The sequence below is a fragment of the Hirundo rustica genome, chromosome 13 (genome assembly GCF_015227805.2).
Source record: "Hirundo rustica isolate bHirRus1 chromosome 13, bHirRus1.pri.v3, whole genome shotgun sequence".
In the NCBI taxonomy this organism is placed as follows: Eukaryota; Metazoa; Chordata; class Aves; order Passeriformes; family Hirundinidae; genus Hirundo; species Hirundo rustica.
Genome location: NC_053462.1, coordinates 38,682 through 64,321, shown reverse-complemented (window position 1 = coordinate 64,321; position 25,640 = coordinate 38,682). Strand labels below are relative to the sequence as shown.

General features: G+C 39.3%; 1 protein-coding gene across 1 annotated transcript; it reads left to right on the top strand.

The window, feature by feature from the left end:
* Nucleotides 1–515: 515 nt before the first annotated feature.
* Nucleotides 516–25,258, top strand: CA12 (carbonic anhydrase 12). The gene is made up of 10 exons (XM_040077481.1): nucleotides 516–597; nucleotides 3,708–3,728; nucleotides 9,736–9,915; nucleotides 12,382–12,524; nucleotides 13,342–13,437; nucleotides 15,520–15,583; nucleotides 16,041–16,198; nucleotides 17,221–17,347; nucleotides 22,851–22,935; nucleotides 25,174–25,258. Exons 1-10 carry the CDS (start codon nucleotides 516–518, stop codon nucleotides 25,256–25,258), a joined length of 1,041 nt encoding a protein of 346 aa, XP_039933415.1.
* Nucleotides 25,259–25,640: the final 382 nt, after the last annotated feature.

The following is a 25,640-nucleotide window of genomic DNA, read 5'->3' as shown; positions in this document are numbered from 1 at the left end:
CAGAGCCTCACTTTTCCTCCCTTCCCTCCAGTCGTCACAGTGGGCCATTATACTATATCCGACTGATCCAAAAGTGGGTATTGAGGGAGACTCTCTGAAACAGGCTAGAAAAACTCCACTGTGGTATGGTTCATAGGAGTACAGCTTTTAAAAGCATTTTTGCCTCTGCTAAATAATTTCTCAAGTTCCATGTTTAAATTCCTTCTCTAAGTGCTGGAGTCTGCCCTGTGAGGACCTTACCAAAACTGAGGTAATGAAGGATATGATCAGTTTTCTGAGGGTGTTGTGACATAGAGGCTGGTCTGATTACATCATTTGTTTGGGGATGAGTCTCAGGAGCTTTATAAAAAGCAGTTCTAACAGCAAGGAGAGAGTAAAGGGGAGAGGGAGGGCAATAACTCCTTAGCAGAAGCTCTGCATATGTGCATTCTGCTATTTGCCACATGTCTACAAGGGAATTTCTTCAGTGCAAAGAAACCTGTGAACTGCTGGAATATTATAAGTCTTTCCTTGAGATGTCAGCCAAGAGCTTCAGTATAGTCACTGTGCTTGTTTTCTTCCTAAAGATACAGCTCTCAATGCAAGCTCCGTTGAATGGTAAAGTCTTTCAGCTTTCTATTTTATTGTCTTTTTTACCTTAGGGCAGCTATTTATGCAGAAAAATGGCATCCTTTCATTATTACTATTCATTATCATGCTCAAAGTTGTATATTGTGGCAGTCTGCCATTGCTTGGAGTTAGTATCCTTATTTCAATTTCTCAGAATAGGTGTTCTGACATACACAGCAAAGAGAAATTTGGCCTCTGATTTAGTAGGCATTACAGACTTCTTGCATGCTCAGTATACTTTGCCTTGTGTTCTTTTTATTTTTCAGAAAATGAAGCAGAGACTGGCCCTTTCAGAGTCAGTGGAAGCATCACACCTTTCCCTTTGTCTGTTTATTTTTAAACCAGTGAGAAAAAAAACAAACAAACAAACCAAAACCGACCTCTGTAAAGCACCCCATACACTAGAGGTCATTTTCTTATATTGAAACAAGACTAGTTTCAGGAGGTTGGCACTTCTCTCTTTTTAGGAGTCAGTGTTCATCTATTCAAGCTGATTATAATCAATTTTCATTTTTTTTTCAAACTAATTATAATCTAGACAGTGTTATTATAGGATATGAGGGGAATTGTTGTAAAGTTTTGTGTGAGAGCACTTACTCAGCACATATATTTATGGGACAAAAATCCAGGAGGTTCAAACATAATCCAGAGCTGGTTTATGCAGAGCTCTGTCAGGACAAGCATTTTATCAGTTTTTTTTTCCATGAGCAGCAAAAGGCATGGAATTCAAACTTTTAAGGTCATCTTCTCATTTTGTGCATATGTCCTCTGAAAAATGCCTATATTCTATAGCAGAATCTCCCCCCTGAAGGACAGAGGTTCCTAGAACTTGATGCTTTCCAAAACAACAGAACAAATAAAACTTGATGATTTACAGGTGCTTTCTGTGACCATACAGAAGATTTGGAATTGAAAGGATGTCTTGAAAAGATAGACATCCTGAAGGGAATTATAGAGAGTGCCTGTCTCAGGAACCTAGTACCAAGAAATGGCAAGAGGTAGAGTGTCTGCCTGTCTCAGACATCTTTCCAAGTAGATTATCACACCTACAACCATTTACACTTTCCCAGCTCTCAAGTGACCCTGGAAATGTACATTTTCCCTGTCTGTTGATCAGTCAAACTGCAGGTACACTGGCTCCAGGAGCCCCCTCAGCCATGCATGGGCATGTAACTTTATAACTCATCAATACTCATCCTAACAGGAGCAAAGAGCCAGGAGAGTGTTCACAGATACAGAGCTGTTGAATGATTACTTCTAGATGTTAATTTTCCAATTTGACATTGTGTGACAACCTGCCTGACTCTCACTTCATCACCAGGCAGAATAAAAGCAACATTTCTCAGGGTCTGAGGTTGGCTCTCTCTGCTCATTCAGACAAAATCAAGAAGATTCTACCATCTGGTCATTGATTCATCTCCTGATCCAAGATGAAATGGGCATAAATGTATCTCAGCCCTACCTACAGCAGTTTTAGCTCACCATAAAGTCATAATGGTAGTGAACTGCAGATCATCAAAATGTTCATAGGTTAAGGAATATTTCACTTGGCAAAGACTTGAAGCTTTCACTTACTTTTGTGTCAAATGGCATAACTGACAAAAATATTGTAAAGGCTTAAAAGTGATTGTTTTAAGGTTGCTGTAAATTATCAAAATCATAGTTCTGACACCTCATACACATTTTAATGGTCAATAAGATCATGAACAGGGTAGCTATTGTAGTGAAGCCAGTATTTCTTTAAATCCTGCTCAAATTAAGATATTTCTAAAACCTACTGCCAGTTGTTTTTACCTTTATGCAAGTTTTGTCTACAGAATAACCAAAGGACACAAACCACCCCCAAAAACCCAGTAAGAGATAATCCCCTGCAGAGAGAAGGCAAGAGGAGAATAAGGTTTCTCATCCTGAAATCTAAAACATGAATTCTTCTATGAGAAGAACCTGAGGACTTGAGCCAGGATGATTACACAGACCTTGTTTTGAAACTTCCAATGTAAAAGAAGAAGGCACACTGGTCCTAACAAACTGAAAAGAGAGAGTTTCATGTTCCCAGCACATATCAATACAAAAGAGCTAAGTGCAATTTGTTTGCACATCCCTACAAATTAAGCCCAAACATTTCAACGCAACATTCTTAGGGACGAGCTGCATCTGTGACCACACATCAGAATACAAAAAATGCTGCCAAGAACCATGTATTGAGCAGAGAAGTGCATGTAATGATAAATATTTGCCTTCATCCATACAGACACACAGGCACAGTGAGTGTTTGCAAGATGAGTAATCCAGGACTGTTTTCTAAGAAGAAATAAAAATAAATTTGGAGAGAGAAAACATCAGCATTACCTTGATAACCAAAACTGTTCAGATTTGTTAAGATGAGCACCTCTAATTATGCAGGAAGCTGAGGGATTTTAAGTAGGCTTCAGGACCAGGAAAAAAATATTAAAAAGAGCATTTAACAAGTCACATTTCCAAAACCATGCAGAGATACTGTCCCAAGTTCAGTTCCTTAAGCAATGGATGAGAATTGATAATTTGAACTCACTCACCCTCCCTGGGATTCTCTGAGTTATATGGGTTCATATGTCATACTCCCTTTTTTCGAAGTCCATCTGTTAGTTTCTGTCTATCGCTTCTCAGTGTAGCAACTGGCAATCCACTGATGTTTTCTCAAACTCCTCAACAAGGCATAGGTGGGCTCATTGTAGTTACATTCCACTTATATTTCTTTACTTCCTAACTAGAGAAATATCCCAGGAGTATGCCTACAGACAAAGTCTGTGGATATTACAGTTAAAAAAAAAAAACCAAAAAACCCTGAGAGCAGTCTTGCCCCAAGATTTAAGTGACCACAAGAAATTCACCCCTATGGGCAGGATTGCAGGGATAATTGTGGTTACAGTTTGAGTGAGAAAAGTTCATAGTGTCAAAAAGTTTGAAAGTGTCCATGTTTTGCTATGTTTTGCTCAACAGCTGGGACTAGAAACACAAAAGTATTGTAACATTCACTACATGGGTTTAAGTAGTACTTTGTTTCTTTACAGAGTAAGATCAATTTCAAATACACTAATATTTCCTTTGTCTTTAAACAGGGTCCAAATGGTCTTATATTGGTAAGTACTAATTTATATATACAAAGTTATGGCTGTCTTCTGTACCTTAAGAACAACCTACCAGATGTATTCGGGTGAGTACTTACTGGGATCACAATCCTTACTCAGGTTTGAATCTGGTCAATCTTCTTAAAATCTATTACTCATCCATCTATATCAATGACCATATCTATAATCAATGACCATTCATATCTAGGTGACTAAGAATGAGTTACTGAGTTCTAAATTTCCTTGTGGAATGACATAAATTGCAGCAGACTAAAGGTGCCCCTACAACAGCAGAGGGTCCCCGAATCCCTCTGTTTCCTCAGCAGTCACAGGCCAGGAACACATTCCAGCCTAGTTCTGCAAAGAGCATTCTCTCCCTACCCACATGAGTCTTCTTTTTCATGCATAATCAGAGTTCAGCAAGTCACCTGTATTCTGTTACTGGAGGCTCAGGTCCCCAAAGATCCCAGCAGGGACAAAGCAGAAAAAATCATTTTTAGGAAAGCAGTGTTAATTTGTAACTAATCCTTTTAGTCATCTACTGACTCAGAAGGACCTGGTGGACTGGTGGCTGCTCAGGAAAAGAATAATCTAGCATTTTTCTTTTAGCTGATCAAATCCTTTAGCCAGGTATTTCCTCATTCAGAGTAGCATTTTACATGCCATATACCCACACAGAAGTAGGCAGTATGGAGAATCTCAGAAAAAAATGCTTGTTCTTAAGCTTTTGGTGCTGCTCCAAGACAACACAAAGAACCTCTGAGACTGAACTTGCTCCTAGGAACTCCTCCCTTTGGCTATGCTCCAGTTTACCTGACTTGCTTCATATAAGCAGAAGGAGAACTGTCAGCTGCATGTCTGTCTGCCAGTGTCCATACATAGACCTCACATTCCCAGTAGGGAAAAAGCTTGGCACAGCTTTAATAAAAGCCTGGGTTTCCCACTTTGACAGCAGCCATCAGATAAATCTACCCCGCTGGGTAGTAAGGAAAACAAGACTTTTACTACCATGAAAGCAGAAGTTTTGCCCTCCTTCCCAGGGTAATCCTTGTTTAAATTAGTTACTTCTCCCTTCCTAGGAATTTGGGTACTAGTGTTGATTTCAAAGTGTGTTATTCTCAGTGCCCAACTTCATCAATTCCTGTTAAGCTCTTCCATACTGCAGTCTGATTTCTACATTCTAAATGTATGGAGGAGAGAAGGTTCACAAAACGGATTATCTTTTTCCTTCAAGTACTGATTTCAAAACATCTAGAAAAACATATAAAAGCAAATATATAAAAGCAACTTCAAAAAACTGAAATGGCAACTGAACTTGTACAGAATAGTACAGAAAAGCAAAGGTAGAGCATTGATCCCCACAGAGAAAAACAACTATTAGGGAGACTGTGCTAAGCCAGGAAAGAGCACCTCCATGCCCTTCTACTGATCCTGGTTGCCTATGGGATCCTAAATCTTCCACTGTTCACCTCTGCCCCTAAAACACCTTGCAGTGCATCTCACTGAAATTAAGTCAATAGGAAATGGAAAGGAAATCAAGCCATTATAACCACAGTGCAGACTAATATCAAGATGAGTGTCAAGGTACAAGATTGAGGGTGGAGGAGAAATCTGAGTGCTCATTGTCAGAGATTTCTATTTGTTGAGTGTTTTTTATATTTTACAATATGTAAAACTGAACGTTGATGCAGTGTTGGTACCTCAGGCCATAATGGCAAAGCAAGAAGGCACCACATGTGATCAGGCTTTATCTATTCAGCACAGGCTTTCGGAAGAAGTGTGAGTTTGCCTTGCTTATAATTGGAACTACCCTGTTAGATACATCAAATATAAAGGCTAAACCTCTCCTCTGTTTGCTTCTTCATTAGCCAAAATGCAGCAATGTTATTTGTTCTTCCTGTTTTCACTACCCTTGTACATAGCCCAAGAAAAAGTGCCTGGAAGAAACATCACAGAGCAGTGAGGCCTGAGCCCTCCACTCTCCGTGACACAGGTTTGCTTTGTCTCTGAAGGGCAGCTCCACCTTCTGTAAGATGCACAAAGTAGATCCAATGGTTCCAATGCCCCACAGCTCAGGACAGCACATGCAAGCAGCTTTCGGCCATGCTGCTGTCTAGCTGTGAGGTGCCAGATGAGGTCTTCTGTCCCAGGAAAAAACTGATGTAAGTGGATGTTAGGCTTCAATTCTTTGGATTCTGGCTCTGTTTCTGTAGTGTAAGTGGGCTGGAATGAAATCAAGAGAACCAGAATGATCCCTCCAGAGTGGACAAGCAGATACAGTGGAGAAAACTAGCTTTGCAGACAAGTTTTAGGTAATAGTGCTAACAGAAATATTAACATGCTTAGCAGTAGTGGTGCAAACAGAATTATTAATGTACTTTAGCAAGCAAAGAGACAACTTCATGCTGCAATGCAGACACATGAAACTGTTGGTAACAAACATTTGGCTAATTGTACTTGAAAACTCTTTTATTCTGCTCTTGCCGAATACTCCAATTCGTTGAGGCGCCGAGAACCTGTGCTAAGACCCTTCCCCTTCAGAAATGCCAGCTTTAGTGAACACACTAGAACATGCCCCAGATTTCTCATACAGCACTTGAATGTAGTAACAGCAACAGCTACAGCCCTTGGCAATTCCTCTAACACACAAATGTCACTCTGGACACATGTGTGGAAGATACACACATATTGTCTCTGTGTGCACAGAATATATTACTGAACACTGAGCAAAATGGAAACCACATAGTCATGTCACCATGGCAGGGAGCCTAGACTCAGCCTTTACCACCACCTCAGCCATGGAAAAACAGCAGCTTACAGCTTCCATCTGGTTGAAAACAGGGCAAAGTGCTCTGCATGGCTGCAAAAATACCACAGCCATTCCCTGTGTTACTGACCCAATGCATTTTACTACATTACTTCAGATCAAGAGAACTTGCACAGACTGTGAGAAGCTGGAGCAAGATGAATATTAATTGGTCATCAGAGCAACAGTCTGTTGGTACCACTGGTGTCTCACAGGGCTGTTTTCTCCTTATTTTAAATGGGCCAATGCATACATCCTGGGAGCAGACACCACTGTTCATGAAGGAACATCTGTACTGCATTGCCCAGCAGCGCCAGTGCTGTGGGGCTGGCTGGAAAGCACAAAGCTGTCAAAGGAGGTGGTACAATGGAGACATGCAGCCTTGATGCTGAGGATGTTCTGCTCAGCTCACTGGGCAGTGGGCAGTCAGACACTCCAGAGAATTATTCCTGCTTCATTTGAAGGCATCTTTCATTAAAAAGCAGTGAGGTCATAGTCAAGCTCAGGGATATTTTCAGTGTGGTAAGGGAGCATGTTCCTGTAAACTTATGTCAAGCAAAGCAGTCCATGAACTGGATTTGAGCAGCCCGAGTTTGCACTCCCTAGGGCAGGGAGTGTTCTTGGCAGCACTGGGAGCAGTGATAGTAGGAATGGTCCTGCTTCCACTGACACCAGCAGCTCCCTATCTTAATAAGCTCCTTCAACAGGCCCATGGCATGATGTGCTCTGCTGACACAGGCCTGGTGGGATTCTCATAGCAGCAAACACTTCTGAAATGCCCAGGTCACAAATGTGTTACACAAAAAGGAAATTAACTTTGAAGATAATTTTGCAATACTTCTTATGTTAATATCTTTTGGGATTTATAGCTCAGGCCAATTTCACATGCACATGCTGTTCTTCATTGAGTAGTGATCAGACAAAACCTTTGTAAACACAATGAGATTTCCACTGAATTTATCTGAGTGCACTGGCAGGGAAAAGGGAAATCTGGTTCACAATCAATCATTCATTTTCAGCAGACGTAGCTGTTGAGAAATGCCTTCCAGCTCTGTGGCTTATCTGCCTTGGAAATCTCAATTTCACATGCAAAACCAAGCTGCAGTGAGCTCAGCTCTTTGAGACAGGAGTTTTAAGGCACTGAAAGTTAGAAAGGCTATGTGACAAAAGACAGAATTTCCATAAAAACTGGGTTTGTGCCAAAAAAGAAGTCTTGGTTGGTTCTGTTGCGTTTTTTTTAAGAGAGCAGGAATGAGAAACAAGCAAAACATTCTGTACCTTAAAGGCCTGTGAGTGGAGTTGCAGACTTATACCAAGAAAAGGATAACTGCCAGTAACAGTCAAGATACATTAAGACTGTGACAACTGCATTGTTTTATAGACAAGACAAAAGTTCTCCTTCAGAACTGGCAACGTAGGTGTGAAATTCTCATATTCTGTTGCCAACTCTTCCAGACATTCAAGTCACCCAAATGCAGTACTGAAAAAATGCTTGGTACTTCATGACTCCCTGGCTGGGACTAGACTTCTATTTTATACATCAATCATCTATTTAATTATCAGATCTCCAAAGCTATTATTTGTAGTATATCAAAATATTCTTGAAAACTCACTACCTTTTCAAACCTTTTTAAATTATTGAAGTCTTCTTACAATAAAGGCTTCTCACCAATTTTCTGACATTGCTGTAATCTTAGCTCCTTGCAAAGTGTTAAATTTCAGTGTCATTGTCTTCCACAACCAGTTTGAACCTAAGAAACTGTCATTTTTTTGGTATATGTTAATGCACATTTTCCTGGGAAATACTCTTCAGTATGTATTCCATGGAACGGAATTTATTCTCTTCTGGATGTATTTGTTATTTGCCAAAAATAGGTAGAAGAGAGGCTTTCATAACGTCAGAATAACATTTATTCACTTTTTAAAAGAACTTCAGCAACTTTAAGGTAGTATCACAAAGACGTAAGAAGAAAGAAATTGATGTGATAGTGATCTAGAGTCAAAAATTTAAGTCACAGCAGCAGTAAGGCCTATTTATACTGAAAAGCCCTGATCAAGTCTGAGTATCCACACTACAAACAATGTCACCTGCCAACCTGTCGTGAATAATCTTAAAACGGGTTTACCAAGGAAGTAAGTCTGTCTTTAAGAACCAGAATTGATCTTGTTGATTCTATCACATTCACTATGTTTAAGTCAGATTCACCCCCACTAACCATTTACTTGGCAATTGTCTTTCATGTAAATAAAGTGAACTGCTATTAACTGCCTGTTAATTTCCTTCAGAAGATATCTGAACTTGCTTTGCCACTGATGGCCTGATCTTCAAAGAAGTCACTGGGAATATTATAGTTTTGGAAAAGAAGCCTTCTAATCAAAGACTCAAGGGACTTGATCTACGTAATTTAAGAGAAGTGAGAAACAATATCCTCTATACTACAAGTACTCCAATAAGAAACAAAAGTATGGGAACAGCAGGCTCATAGTGAAAAGCAAGCTGCCAAGGAGAGGAATTATCCATTGGGCACGAATGAAGTACCTTTTATCTGCAATGCTTAAAGGAAGAGTAGATGTTTATTCCCTTCTGAAAGAAATGGCTTCATGGAAGCATAAATTGATCCAGAGAGGCCCAGTGTCCTGTGTTACACAGATCAGGCACAAATGTTCAGAGACAAGGAAAAACACAAGTTGCAAGTATCTCTTCTGGTATTTAAATCCAAATAATTTCATCTTACAAACAGCTGCCAGCTGTTAAAGTACAATTAAATCAAAGGCACAATTAAAATTCTCTTGATATTATCTATTCTTTGCAGATCTTACCTCAAGCAAAAGGCTGTGATGAAGAAAAGTTTCACCAGGGTTTGAGCAAATTATTATAGGTCAAATTACTATAACACCTTCAAATTTTGCAAGTTAACTTTTCACTGTGGGTTATGCAATCCTGTTAGATAATTTGTACTTTCAGACAGTTTGTACAGTAAGAAAAAGTCTGACGGTCTGATATAATCAGACCTGTCTCTAGGTCACAACACTCTAAGAAAAATGATCATATATCCTTCATTATCTCTGCTTTAATGAGGTATTTTTTTAAAAAGTCTTAAAAATTCAGAAAAGGCTTCTTTTCCAAATTTTGTGTGAAGGCTGAGACAGGAGAATTTCTACGTTAACTACATAGTAAAGGTTTGACAAATGTGTCTCTGTTAATTCACACAGGTCCTGATGGAGAGAAAGCCTGGCCAAAGAAATACCCATTTTGTGGAGGAGTATTCCAATCACCAATTGATTTCCACAAAGATATTCTCCAGTATGATTCTAATCTCTTGCCTTTAGAATTCATAGGCTACAACGTACCCTCCACTGACCAGTTTACACTGATCAATAATGGCCATTCAGGTAAGGGACCTCATGGACAGCAAGGAATGGTAAAAAATAAACTTGCAGGAACTCAGTGGCTTTTTACTTCATGGGTGGACTACTTTGATTATAAGATGAAATAAAGCTGCTAATCAGATAAGAAAGCCTTCATATCAGCATACCTATATCTACAGAACAGGCTAGAGAAACCTGGGAAGGTGCTTAGTACAAATGGAGCCTCAGTAAGTCAAATTTTAAATAAATTGAAAATAAACTCTAGGCATGTCAGAATTCATGCCCAAGGTTTTCTTATTACTTTGGTGTGGTGTGCCAAAACACAATCATACTGTGTGATTCTGCTAAAAAAGTTTAACTCATAACATATGAGCAATGGGTCTCTTCCATTCTTCAAAGCAACTCAACTGAATTACATGGGGGCATGGGGAAGAGGAAAAAAGTGTAGGAGCACCATTCTGTTCTTTTAACTTGAGATAGAAACCTCTTTAGTGTAAGGTAAAATAGACAGTAATAGGTAGTGATAGGTAAGAAGACAGAAAAATAATTTGAAATAGTATACAAACAGGCCCTTTCCAAAGTAGCACTAAATCAGTGTCAGTACAGTAGGTAAAGACAGAGATGATGCTGTCTCATTAAGGTCTCCTAAAATGACAATACACAATACCAGTGAATCAGCCCCACCATTTTTCATTTCCTTCCTAAAACCCTTGAAGACATAGAAATAAGAACAGCTATAAAACCCTCCTTTGTATCCTTCTTTATTGCATAAGTATCAATATAACCTGCATTATAAAATGGCCTCTGCTCTACATGCTTGGTTATGAGTTGACCAACATGCAAAAATCTCTTTTTTTATGATTCTTTCAGTGAAGTTGACCTGCTCAATTTAACATCATAAGCCTATTCTTCAGTAAGGGCCAACCTCTTGGGACAAATTCCTGGTTTTCCTCTTGATCAATTTCTCCTTTAAAACCAGGTTTCTTTAGACTAGGAATGGCTGGAACATCCTTTCCTTGTTAGCCTTCTTTTCCTAAAGTCCTGCTTGGTCCCGCATGAAAGACTGGACTGTCACAGCTAAATCCCCTGGGCTGATGTAAGTGACAGGCAATAGGTAGAGAAGAAAATATTGTCATTGTGTACTTTAAGGGTGCCAGAGTGCAGAAGGAACCAAAAAACCAGCACTGAGAGCTTGTTCCTCTCCAAACAGTCACACACACAGTTCCTTGGAGAAGCTAAGGTGCTAGCACTGTCAGATCTCACCCCTAAAATATGAAGTTTTATTATTTCCTAAAGAAAGCCAAGACAAAAAAATAACCATCTCAAGAAAATGAGAATTAATTTCTAAGGTCAGTGCCCTCCTAGAAAGCAGTAGAGATGCATCCTACTCTAGAAACCTCACTTAGATACAAATTAATTTACCTAAATTAGCCTCAGTAGGACCGATAATTACACCATCTGCTGCTACCTTCTCTTTCAGCTATAGGAAACCAGTAGAATGCTTAGTGTTGTGCTGTCAAGTCATTTCTATATATAACTGATGTTCTTCACCAGCCATTTCATCCAGACACAATTACCTACTTCAGCTAGACTGAAAACAGTAGAGCTCAAAAAAGCCCTCTTCAGTAGGAGCCTAAAAATACATAGGGTCACAGCTGTTACTTCACTATGGTTTAGAGTCTCATTTTCTCTGAAAAACAAGTCCAGAAACAAGCTGTATTAGTTTTGGAAAATAATACAGATAAATTGCAAAGGAATTGATCTCGACATAAGCCATTGCTTTATGAAATACCAAATACTCCAAGTGAACAACTGAGAAGTTTCTGCTGGGTTGAGAATTACTACTCTAATTTCTACACCAAAAAAAAACCCCCAACAGGCCAGCCTGCCTTCCCCACCAGAGAGCCTTAGTGAGCAGAAGTTAGGGTCATGCATACAAAGCATGTCAAGAGAGGAAATGCTCATTCTTAAGGCCCGGGATTATCTTGCTGCTCGACATCAGTGTTCTGGGTTTTGGGAGCAGCAAGGAAGGTGGGGGAGTTTATTTGGTTTTGTCATGTTCTCCTAAAAGAAGATTAAGAGGCAGCAGAGTTCAACATAACAGGAGTTATAAATTGCCACAAGAAATATTAATTTATTAAGCCATTATAAGAGGATTGAAAGAAGGTACATGAGCCTAAATTTTGCTTTGACATATCTTCGAGATAAATTCACATTCTTCAGAGAGAAGAAAGATTTCCAATCACAACAATTGTCATATTCAATTCATGTATTTAGGAAAATAGAAATGTGTATGTTCTAAATACTGATCTACCAAGAAAGGTTTAAAGAGAACAAAAGTATTAACCTCCTAACACAGACAGAGATGGATTTAAGAATCTGCTTATTTCTTGCTCCATATATAATATTCTTAGAAATGTTATTTTTATTTGCCCTTTTCTTGAGATCTGTGGTATCATTTGTTCCTATCTGGTTTTGGTCTGCTTACAGTGAAAATGTATCTGTCACCTGCTATGTTCATCAGAAACCTCCCATTTGAATACACTGCGTCTCAACTTCACCTGCACTGGGGAAACCGAAACAAGTCTGAAGGCTCTGAGCACACTGTCAGTGGGAAGCATTTTGCAGCAGAGGTAAGGCAGGCCAGATCAGATCAGGGAAAGAAGCAAAAAATGTTTGGTGGGTCCCATTGTTTCAAAGTGGCATCTGTCTCTTGGGTAAATGACTGTAAAAGGCTGTAAGGTTCTGAGGCTCTTGACATAAGCCAAGTATTTATGATCTGGGGATATACTAAAAAAATGGATTGTGTGCCAAAAGAAAAGATGGATTTGAATTTGCTAAGTCAGGGAAATGGAATTTAGATTCTAAACTCAGAACTGGCACCAGGACACATGAGGTAACTTTTACCTGCATGACACTGCTGCTCTGTTTACCTTTACTCACCTTCTTCTATACAGTGATGAACTGTTTATCTTTTCTAATTTCTAAATTATGGATTTGGGAATAGATTTTGATAAGCAGTACCAATCAGGTATTTACCTCAAAATTATTTAAAGAAAAATTAGTCAGAATAATTTGCTTGTATAACAGCACTTTGGGAATCCATTTCTTCTCTAGTTATATTTAACACTGAGATTTGCATTCCAAATATTGGAGTACTAAGGTGTTATTTTTTCAGAAAAATTTACTAGTACTCCATTCAAGATGACCTGAAGCTGAAGTCATGAATCCCCTTTCTCCCCTCTTTACGGGAAGGTGTGTGGGCTGTGAGTCCCAGGACCTTCTGCCTTTCGCTAGAAAGATATCTTACTGCTTATCTACCCAGAGATCACTGAAGGACCCTCCTACGTTGTCTTATCCTGAGGTGGCTGCATGGTCCTTTTTAACTGTGAAGCCTAAGTGTGAGCCTGACCCAGATGCTATTGTAACAGAGTATCTCCTCCTTTGTAGCTGCATATTGTACATTACAACTCTGAGAAATACCCAGATATAACAGCAGCAATGGACAAAGCAGATGGACTGGCTGTTTTGGCTGTTCTCCTTGAGGTAGGATGCAGAATATTTTTTTTCCTGTTTGTTTAGAATATGCTTTCAATCATTTGGTTATGATAGACTGTTAATGGACAAAATTATCTACATTATCTAACAATACAGTGGCTGAATAAGGGTTCTTCTTTTCCTCTTTCACACACACACACACACAAAAAAAAAAAAAAAAAAAAAAAAAAAAAAAAAAAAAAAAAAAAAAAAAGGTAGATTCTAGCAGCATGTACCAAACCAGGAGCAAATGCTGAAAAGACAAAGAGAGGAATTCTGATTATTTCCTCATGTCTTTTAGTAAATTAACAAATTAACTTCTGCTGTGTTAAATCCATTTTTGCATTAATTTACAAACTAATGAATGGTAGTGTTTATCAAACAAGAGGTAACAGTGAATTTCAAGCTCACTTACTCAAAGCTGCCTACTGTAGCATGAAACAGTTTGAACAGAGAGACACGGGTGGCCAGGCACCACCCTGCCTTTGACCACCATATATAATTAGGATTTAACCACAGTCTTCTCCCTGCTAAATTCCCAGATTTTTTGAACCATAGATTGTAGAAAATGAGTATATTCAGTGACATTTTAAGATGTCAGGACAGCTTTCCAATTTTACTCTCTTAAGTTCCACATATGAAGATAATATTAATCTTAAACAAAAAGAAAAAAAAAGTAGCTTGTACATATATAATTATTCTTTTTCTTGAGGATTAAAACTCCTCAATAAGATAACTGCAATGATAATTTTTAAATGTGAGGATTATCTACAGCATAACAAACTGAAACCACAAGTTTCCATGTTTCTATCAAAAAGTAAAATGTTCCCATTAGCAAACAAAGCTCTCATTAATATTACCCAAGTTCACTTCCTAGCATCTCTAAGATTCTGACAGTAATTTTGTGTTAAATTTCAGTACATTTGGAAGTTGTAGCTGTGAAAAGTGTCAGAGTATTGTATATAATGCTAGGGAATAATACTGAGATTCTGGTTATTTCTAAGCAACGGAATGACAGCTCCAGCAAATCTGAAGCTGCACAGATAAAATTTGGCTGCAACCAAACCCAATTTGACTAGCCCAGCTCGTTAAAGAGTAGAGGTAAACAAGTCCCGGGGTGTGATAATGATAGACTGGATTCCAACCCAAACAGGGGACCCCAGCCAATCCCATTCAAGCCTGAATGCAGACATTTCATTGGCCAGGGAACTGGGCGGTGCTGAGACCCTGACCAATCAGGTGTGAAAGCACGGGAATTTCAAACTCCCTATAAAAGGGGGCACCTGTCAAATGAATCTTGGCTGTTGTCACATGACCTTCAGTGTGTTCTGTTGTGTACCTGTCCCCAGAACTGCAGCCCCAATGTAACACAATGGTGTTTGAAAATCAAATTTGTGAACAATGGAGATTAGGTCTTGGAAATACTTTCAGACACCTGGTGGCTGTTACAGTTAATGTAAGGACACCAGTTTACTATGTCTGGTTGTCAGAGGAATTGCTAAGCACCAGCTCTGAAGAATTCATTAAAAAGGCATTGATCATTAGACTGAAAAGCTGCTGGTAGTAGTTGAAAAACGTAGTCTTGTGTGATAGATGAGTTATAGCCTTTGCCAGATAGTTGAGTTGTGGCCCTGTGTTACTCAACAGTGTTGAGTCCACCTACCTGGACTGTGAAGAGTGTCATATTAAAAATGTTTGTGCGTGGAGAAGTGTGGCTTTGACTGGAAACCAGGAGATGATCTGAGAAGCCTGGCAGCTGAGAACTTCTGCCTGCAGTGCTCTCAGAGGAAAGGGCTTCTCTTCATTTCCACAGCACTCTGAGCAGACAAGGGCGATGGGGTCAGTGCATACAAAAGGTCTGCACTGCAGTTGTAAAGGAAGCAATACAACACAGCAACACTAATAGTCCTAGAGTAAGAATATTATCATGTCTCTAAGGACAGAGGGAATGTTTTCAATTATAAAATACCTACACCATTCTAGTACATGAATATCTGGACGGTGGAGGCACTTGCCTTAGCACAGGCAAGAAGCACAGACCCATATTCAGACTGGTGATTTGCACAGTTGTTGATAATATGATCATTGCAGATTGGACCCTTCAACCCATCCTATGAAAAGATCTTCAGGCACTTCTGGAATGTGAAATACAAGGGTGAGTGACTAAATGAGATTGAGAATGGCTAAGAGTATCAGATGTCACACTGAGAGGGAATGAACTGGCTGAAGAAACAGTCCAGAGATCCCAGGCAAATCTGTCTCAGACTGTGAAAGGCTTCCAAATGCAGTGCCTTCCTGGGAAGAGCCTATAGCTGGCATGCCCCATATGATTCTGACTGGGACTTATTTCTTCCACATAGTGGTTTTTTTAGTTAATATGACCACAGTTTATCTTAGAGGACCCTGATTTGGTCTTTCAAACAAGATTTGTTCATTGTAAACTTAAAAGCTGTAGTCCTTATTAAACTGGGATCATCTCTACTAAAAGGTATTTTTCTTATCCTAGTGATAGGACACTGAAAATATCCTACTTACCAAAAAGCAAGTTCACTTCACTGATACACTACCTGTGTAGTCATGATGCAATATTTAACATGAACCCCCTTTTTTAGATCAGAAGGTCCTGGTCCCCGGTTTCAATATTCAAGAACTGCTTCCTGGCAGATTGGATGAGTATTATCGCTACAAAGGATCCCTGACAACTCCTCCCTGCTACCCGAGCGTTCTCTGGACAGTTTTCCGACACCCTGTTAAAATTTCTCAAGAGCAGGCAAGTTCCAACAGAACACATTTCCCTGACTGGTGTCTGCTAAAGAACAGTAAATACATATTCTCATTTCCTGGATTTCTCTTCTGTTCCTGTAAAACTGAAAGGTGCCCATTGCTAAAATCCTTTAAGTGGGAAGAACAGCACAGAACTGACATCCCATTCTGTTTGTTGTTAGCACGTTCTCAGCTGACCAGAACAAAGGACAGACAGCTGCACAGCAATTGGTAAAGTATCAGCTTGAAAAAATCCCAGTCAAGTGAGATGAATTTTGACCTTCAGTATGTAAGACTGCTCTAAGTCTTTCCATGAGTTAGCTGCAGATTATTGTTTGGGCTTCAGGTCTGAACATTATTCACCAAGTATTTTAGTGCTACTTTGATCCTGATGGACATGGGTGGGTTGGAAAGTTTCTAAAAGCTTGTGTTATTTATATGTCATGAATTCCCTAACTTTTCTCCCAACTTACATTTTTTGTGCTCATCTAATTAACTTCTTTTGCTCATAGGCGGCCACTTACCTAGACTATAAACTCACAATCACTATCTTCTGATTTACCTAATTATAGACATCAGGGAAAATATTATCAAAATCTCAGATCAAATTACTGCAAGCTCTTCATTTTGAAAGTATATTCTTGCCTTTGTCCTTTCTGTCAGACCATGTCTCTACCAAAATAAAGAGTTCTTTCAAAAAGTAGCCTTTAATACTATTTAGGAGTCAGACTGTGCTAGGAAGAGCATGCTGGAAAAGTCTACCATGTTTCCTCCCATCCAGTATTCCTATCAGATAACCTGCAGTAGTTTTATCAGGATGTAAACAAAATACAAGTATGGACTGTTTACACATTATTTTGTATTTGGGTTCACAGGCCACATGAGACTTAATAATTGTTTAATGTATCCCCTCCCCTTTGCCTACACCTTTTTTTTTTTTTTTTTTTCCCCTCCAAACGCTCCCAGTGATCACACACTGGCACTGCTTTCTCTGTATTCTGGGAGCTGAACAGGCGCTTCCCTTTATAGTTACTGGCACTGGAAACAGCCATGTACTGCACAGAGAGTGATGACCCAGAACCCCTGGAAATGGTTGATAACTTCAGAAATGTTCAGGAATTCCATGAAAGACTGGTTTTTATCTCCTTCCATGAAGGTGAGTTGTATGAATGCTTCTGTGCAAAGAAACAGTGCAGAGTGATCTGTTTAAATGTGAAGAACTGTAATGGCAGTCCTGCTGCACTGTACCACTACAAAACCACAGTTGTCTCCTTTCCCTGCAGTTCACTTTGTTGCCTTTTCTTTTCATGTTGCATTGGTGCATGGGCAACTGTACAAGAATAAGGTATTCCCAAGGTAGGTAAGATTTTTTTTCTACAGTGGGGTATCAGGCAAGCCCTGCAACCCTTCTGATCAAAGGCAAGGAGATAAAAGAAGGAAGACATGACTGACCTTGTCATGCTTGGCAGAAGTATTTTCTGTGACTCTAAATACTAAACAGCTCCACAGCTGAGATGTTTCAGCCAGTGTAAGTGCTTAAGATGGTCTTGTCTCACCAGTGAATTTGCTGGTTCTCAGCAAGGTCAGGCTTGATCTTATGCAGACCACACATTTAAAGGGAGCCACAACTTTGCCTTTCAGGGACACTGTTTTGGGGAAATTACACAGAATCAGAAGAAGCCCTTGAAGCATTCAAACTTGGCAAATAATTATAATTAATAACACTGGATTGTATGATTCAGTGTTACAAATAAAAAAAAAAATAAGAAAAGGGAAAAAACCCCACAATTTTATGAGGAAGAACTGATTCAAAAGCTTAACTCTGGAGTGTTACACAATGACAACACATAAATTTGGTGGGGGTCTTTGCACAAAAGTCTGCATCTGTGGTGAGAAGCTGAGCTGTACCCCACAGAAAGGCCTTTGAGTACATTGTGCAAAATGTGTTGTTCCAACTTTTGTTTTGCAAACAAATACTCTTAAGGATCTGTGAAGCTGGTATGTACAATCAAGTCAGATGAATCTAGGCAAGGCACTATGCTATTTGAAATTGAGCATAAAAGATTTTTAAAAGAAAAAGCAGACTTCGCCAAAAAGATTAGCCAAGCAGTAAACTTTCAAATTAATAAAATGTGTTAGCACATCATTTCAACTTTGCCTGCCATTTTCTTCATTGTTTAGATGAAAGAACAGAAAACACAGGAGTTGTCTGTTTTGGACACTTTCACACAACAGAAACCGTTCCCTGCAGGCACACTGCAGTAGCTGTTCTTGCCATTCCCCTCTGCAGACAGACCCTTTCATAACATCTCTTCTAATAGAAAGCTATAAAGGAGAAAAGTGAAAATTACAGATCATCCGAAAAAAATCCTGGGCAAAACATTTCCCTGAAATCAGAGATGATTTAGATTTGTCACCAAACGTTGCCTGATCTCTTGAAATGAGAATTACACTGGAAGATCTCTTGTTGCTAGATTCTAAACATAATACCTAAGAAGTTTACCAAATTATCAACGGATCTTAACAACTCTGTGATTAATATACAAACTGATACTAGTTGCACAAACTATATATTGAACAAATGAAAAGATGACTGAGTATTAAAAGAGAGAAAGAACTAGAGTATGCCAGCCTTTTTTCTGCTTTTATGGATTGGCCAACCAGAAGAATGCCCCCCATGGCATTCTTATACGACCACAAAGAGGTTAAAACTTTCTTCTCCAACCTCCAGTCTCAAACACACTGGCTGCTGACTAGAGAGCTTGTTGGGTCCAGAACAGCTATTTTAATAATCCTCTTCAAATCTCTGCTCAAAGCAGATTATGTGCAATGATTTCAGCCAGCAGAATTTGCAATACAGCTTCCACACTTCTGAGACTAAGGCTTTCTCTGCAGGTCTGAAATCCCTGCACAAACAATCTCCTATAGCAATGCCACTGCAGAAATGCTTCCTGAGGTACCAGAAGTTCCAGAGTAAGCAGCTCCCTTGTGATTACAACACGTTCACCACGGAATTCTAGCAATTCAACTTTTACATTTTCTACCCTCATCCTCTATTTATCAAAATTCACTACCTGATGGGCTTGGCAAGGATATGTTGTCAATTCATAACCACAACTATAAGCCACTGATCTGCTGAGTCCAAGTGGTCAGTCAGAAATGAGAAATGTTTCTTAATCTGACCTTTCAGCACCTGACTATAAACCACACTCAATAGCAGATGGTAGAGAGTTGCAACCCATGATCCCAGTAACTGAAAATCAGACACTATACTTTTCATCCAGGAATCTCCAAACATTTCACAGAAATAGTGTAAGCATTATATTTCCATTTATGGGGAAAATTTGACCCAGATATGATTTTCTCAAAATCATTGCTGTGAACTAGAGCCAAACCAAATAATAATATTTGGTTCTCCCTCTGCTAAGCCACATTATTGGCTTCCATGCAGAGATGACACCAGCCATAAAAGCATTTTCAATATATCTTTATCTTGGTTTTGAAAGACAGTTGTCTGCCAAAGAAAGCTAGAGCCTCCCTTGGAATGGAGAATATAAACCCCCTCCCTTCCAAATCATTATAATTTTGCAATTACGGGCTTTCAGGCAAAGATATGGGAATAGGAGTAACAGTTCTTTACTAGGGATATTGAGAAAAAGGAAATACAAATATAGTAGTACGTAAAACAAAACAAAACCAAACCAAAACAAAATCCCCCAAAACAACAAACAAACAAAACAAACAAACAAAAGCAAGGAAGCAAATAAAATCTGAGAAAAACCCGGACAGAATCAGGGATACGATCTGGCACCCTGTTGGTCAGGGTGTTGGAAGCAGTCCAGATAAGTCCTCCTGGAGTAGCAGATGTGGTTCTGTGGTGTAGAGATGGTTCTGTAGAAAGTCCAGTGGTGATGAGATAGGTCCAGTCTTCCTCCAGGAATCCAATGGAAAAACCAGATCCCTTGTGTCCTTCAGTCCCAGTTTTTATCTAGCTGGGAACAGCTGGCTCCTCCCCCCACTGGGTGGAGCATCTCCCAGTGGGATGATGGAATGTGTCATGTCATTGGTGGGCCCTGATGGTCCATTATCAGAAGATGTCCCCCTGGAGGGTGGAGGGATGGTGAAAGAGATAAGAAACACTGCCCCACCTGGTTTTAATGGCTGGGGCATTATCACAAGGCATCCACCCCCACTCGCCCCTGGAAGGGTGAGAGAAGGATAAAACATCTCCTAAAAAACAGCTTTCAACAGATGAAATAGAATACACATTTTTAGGTTACATAATCCAAGACAATCTTTAAAGCTGGTATGATTTAGCAGAGTTAAACTGTAGGGGTTATTGCCCATCCTGCTGTTCACACACCAGAACCAGTCTCTGTGGCTATGAAAGACATTGCTCTCAGTGCTACTTTAATAGAAACTCCATTCAGTCTAAGTACATTTAATTGTGAAAGCTCATTGACTCTATCAGTGAACCATAGAAAAAGTGTTCAACCCATTTCAAAAAAGGTATTCATTGCCCCTGTAATCTCACATTCCACTTACTGTAGTCAGAAAAGCTCCCTCACAGGTGCAGCCCCTCACCTTAAAGAGCAAAAAAAGGAAAGGAAAAAAGAAAAGAAAAAAAAATTAAAAGAATTTTAAAAAGCTCCTGTCAAAGCCCAATGAATTACACTTGGGTGCTGCAAGTGCCCAGCCTGATGCAGTTTACTGCACCTCAAATAGGAACAGAGCACACCTATTAAGAACAGGAAGGGTAATGCACAGAAGGGTAATGCCAGTGGCCTGGCAACCACTGAAATTTGTAAAAGAAATCCTGTTGTGAATAACCTAAGCCCCTACTAAGCAGGTTTTCAGTGCAACTTTTCTGCCTTATCAGTACAAGCCTGAGAGGTGCCACCTTCACCTGAGCACAGCACAAGATGGGGCCACTGACCTGTGTTTTGTATCAAAATTGAAAATGACTGAGGTGTTCAGTCATCCACATTTTTGATGCCAGTAATGAGTATCTAAAATCATGCTCACTATTTATAAGGACCACATTTCAAAAAGCCCCTCATCTCTAAGGATTAGAGCAAAACTCATACGTGTGTATAATATATTTTGTCTATCAGTGATTTATTCCAGTAAAATCACCTTCACATGCATGCAGCTGGAATTTGCTATGATGTTCAGATCACCCACTGCCCACAAATTAAACAGGAACTCGTGTCTAGTTTTGATTAAGGTACCACACTAAAATACTATCTAACTAAATCTTCTAAGAAGATCCTCTCATCAGACAGAAGTGCTCTCTACCCTTCTTCTTCAAACCACAAGCTCTTTTTCTACAGTTATTGGTTTGGTGTTATATGTTTATGTCCATTTGACACACCTTTACTATAACAAAACTCACCTTTTGTAAAAGAGCTCTTCTTCAATTCCATGGACTGTGAGCTTCTTCCATTCAGCCAGAATGTCACCCTGTTTTTTTCGAGTTTTTTTAAAGCCTTCTACTTGTTCATAAGATGGAGTCAGTTTCTTTAGCTTCTACATAATATTAGGAACAGTTTTCGCTTTTCTTGCGCATGGGAACATAAACAAACATTTTGTTTTCATTCCTTGTCCTTTGTTTACATACTTCTAGCCTAAAAATACTGTAATTGACAGCTAGTCTGGCCAGTAAGTTAGAAGGGTAGTAACCCCAAAAACCAATCCACAACCAGACCCACAATTGTATAAAAATTAAAGAATAAACAGGCTGCTTGCTCTCTGGAGGAGCAACTCTGCACCGCAGAACTCTTGTCTCTATGTTGTTGCTCTGCGTGCTGCGATCACACCTGACTTCAAATTAATGGGTCAAAAGTGGTTGAACTCCATGTTTTACATGTGTTTTATCAACAGCAGATTTAATAGGAGAAAAGATTTAGATGGAATACATTAAACTTGTCAGTTTGACTCTGAAAGAGCTCTGATGTTGCTTAGAGAGAAACAATCATTTGATAAAATATAAAAAAATAATGTGTAAATTAAGAAAATACAGTTAAGAAAAGGGAGCTCACCTGGAGGATCTTTGTGGAGGCCAAAATAAATTTTAAAAACCCTTCAAATGCCAAAAATGTACACTGAGCTCACTAACAAATACAGCATTATGACAATCCTTAAGTCTTTATGCAAACAAGAGATTATTCAGTTCTTCATACTAATATCCTGAATTAATTTTTGTCTTCTTTAATGCCTTTAAGCAATGTTCTCAACAGCAAAGCATATCATTCTTCAGCTGTTCACTTTCAGGGATGTTCTCTTTGAGAAAACAAAAGGCATTGAATTTAACATCCTTGATTGCCTGGGTTTAATTCGCTGGGTTTTCTTATGATGTCTATTATAGCATAAAAATAATTTTCCTGCTATGACCTGCTGTGCCAGTGCCTCTACGCTGGCATTGTGACTTCAGCATGTGTCTCATGTCACAGCACTGTGAACTGTGGATCCAGCTGTGGGACTGGGACATTCCAGGGAACATCCATGCAAAGTTACCCATTCAGAGTCACAAAGTGGTGTGACCAGGCTGTAGAAAGGTTGCAGATGCAGAATGCAAACATTAAGACAGACCAGAGACTCACCTTCTCCTCTCAAGGCAATGATATTAACAGTTGTGCATGTTTTCCCTCTTTTCCTAGGTTTTGTGGTATCTATTGTGATAGCCTGCATTCTTGGAGTCCTCATCACTCTTGCAGTAGCTGTCTGGCTACTGAAGAAGAAAAGGTAAAATGTCTGGCTATCACATCACAAAAAATTTCAAATCATATTTTTCCTCTGGCACAGATTAGTGCTTGCATGTCTAAAACTCTGCACATTTTTTATAGTGGTAAGGTTTGATTTTTTATAATACATGACCTCTTCCTAGAAAAACGAATTTGTTTTTATAACTGCAGACATTATTTTCCCTGTGTGATACCAGGCTGGGTCCATAATAGACCTTCCTAGTTTTTCTATTTCTCAAATGCCATTTGTTATTTTCTTGTTCTTTTTGCTAGCACTGCTGCTCCTAATTGCTTTTTGGATCCTTCCATTTTTTCCTGGAACAGTGAGTGAAACAAGGAGAATGGAATTTTAGGAAAACTTCTCCCAAAGGTCGCAACATTTTAGAGGAAGAAATATGTCCTGCCAAAAGATCATTAAGCCACTGTTTGCCAACAATGAAAAATCCTAGGAAAAAATCTAAGATTACACATTTTCCTACCACCTGATTCCCTTTGCATTTCAGCATTGACCTTGCATGCAAAATGTCTTCTCCTGAAATATTTGAAAGAGTAAGTTACTATGGCATTTTTACCAGTACAGAGAAAAATAATCTCATACATGCATAATGGAGAACTGTAAGTAACTGTAGTGGTTTCACATTCATTAAATTCTGGTCTTAGTATTCACTCTTTTTCTGTGGGAGAGAGACTAGAAGAAAAAGCAAAGCAGGCTCACCCTTAAAAATAAACAAATAGGTTTATTAATACACACTAAAAGAATGGAAAAAGAAAGTTAGGGAAAAACTAATACAAAACAGAATGAAACTCCAAACCCACTTTTCCTTCTCCTTACAAACCATTAACTTCCTTACAAAACAACATAAAGAGACAAAACTTGTAATTTTCAGTCAGTTTCACTATTTGAAAATAGTCTTTCATTTATCCTTTAGGAGAAGAGTCTCTCTCTTAGAGTCATGGATCTTATTGATAACCTAGGACAGTTCTCTTGTGGGTTTTTAACTTGTCACAAAAACAGCCTCCCAGGGAAACCTGCTTCAGTGACCCCTCCAATTAGCCTGTTCCCAAGCTGCTTATGGGTTATGGGTCTTAAACTTTTGCATACTGGGGTGTCACCTTTTAAAGATGAATAACCTTAAAGGCAAAGGATTTTTCATCTCAAGGCACAGAAATATCTCTGTACTTCTTCACTGGCGCAGAGGACTTCTCAGTTTAAGCACCTTATAGGATTAATACTACTTAGTCCGTTACAAACACCTTTGCTCAAATCTACATGCAAATCTAAACAACCATCTTCTCAAATGCATATCTTTCCCATGATTTAAAGGGATAATCTAAACATATAGAGTCCATTTCCGTGTCTCAAATAAGAATGGAGCAACAAACTTTTTAACCCTCTGTCTCAATAGTCTTTTTACTTTCACTCCACTAACTTCATGCTGTTTTTTCTTTTTGTTCACTTTGTCCATTTCTTTTCTCTCTCAGAGAAGGGCCAACCTCTGGAAGCTTCATGTTGCCAGGCAAGGGTTAAATCTGCCTAGAGTCTCTTCTCTCTCATGATAGCTCGTGGTATTACATGTTTAAGGCCACGACACGCTGGTGAGGGGAGGAAGAACTCACGCAGAAACATCAGAGATCAGAGCACCCGGGCAGTCCGGAATCACAAAAACAACAGGCAGGATCATAAATGCCTTCTCAGCCCACTCCTCGGTGTAAATTGGGGTGGCCTCAGCCTAAATGGTGCCCATAGCTCTTATCAGGGGTCCGGCAGAGATCTCTCCCTGCTCCAGGGAAGTTTGGAGAAAGTGGTTGTTGTAAAGCAGCAACCTCTCCTTCCCCCGACCCCTCCCGGGAGCCGATAGAATCCGGCCAGGCCTCATGCCAAGGTCCTCTCCCCAAAAAGGGTGGGGGCAATAGCAGGCCCAACTCGATGTTACCTGTCTCTCTCTGGCCAAAGGGGAAAAAAAAAAAAAGGCTGACTTGCAGGAAATCAAGGGGTTTTATGTGGTACTTCTCAAAGTCACAACTGACATTTTTCAGTGGTCAAAACATATGCCAATATTCTAATTCACCGTCTGATAGGTCTCTGTCCTTTCTAAAGCAATTCCCAAGTCCTGACCTGGAAAATCATTTTACATTTCTCTAGCACTAAAAAACTAAACTGAACTAACTCATGACAGTAACTAACTCTGCTTTTCCTTCATTGACATTACAATTATTTAATACATTTGTTTTATTTTAGCTGCAAAAAGGGAGGTGAAGACAACAGAGGAGTCATCTACAAACCAGGCATGTACGAGGAGGAAGAAGACATCACCAAAATTTAATGCCCTACTCTGTCACGACCGCCCCTTTTCATTTATAACACTGATTTAGTTTGGATCCGTAAAACACATCTCTTGTTCTTGGCTAATGATAACCCTTGAGAGAGTTCTAAAAACACATTACCAGCCCAAGTTTTCTGTAGCCCTTGTTCTCTTGTTTTCCAGAGAGATATGATCAGTGAATCCCCCTGAGCTGAATTCCTCGCCACATTCTTTTAATGTCTGCTTCTTACTGAGTCTGGGTGTTTTAATTGATTTTACAATTAATCCTAAATTTCAGTTTTGTGGTTTGTTTAGCACAGGTTTTCCCACAGGTATTCAAATCTGAAGACACACATCATGCTACTAATATTCTTTCCTGCTAAAACAAGGTGTTGGTTTTTGC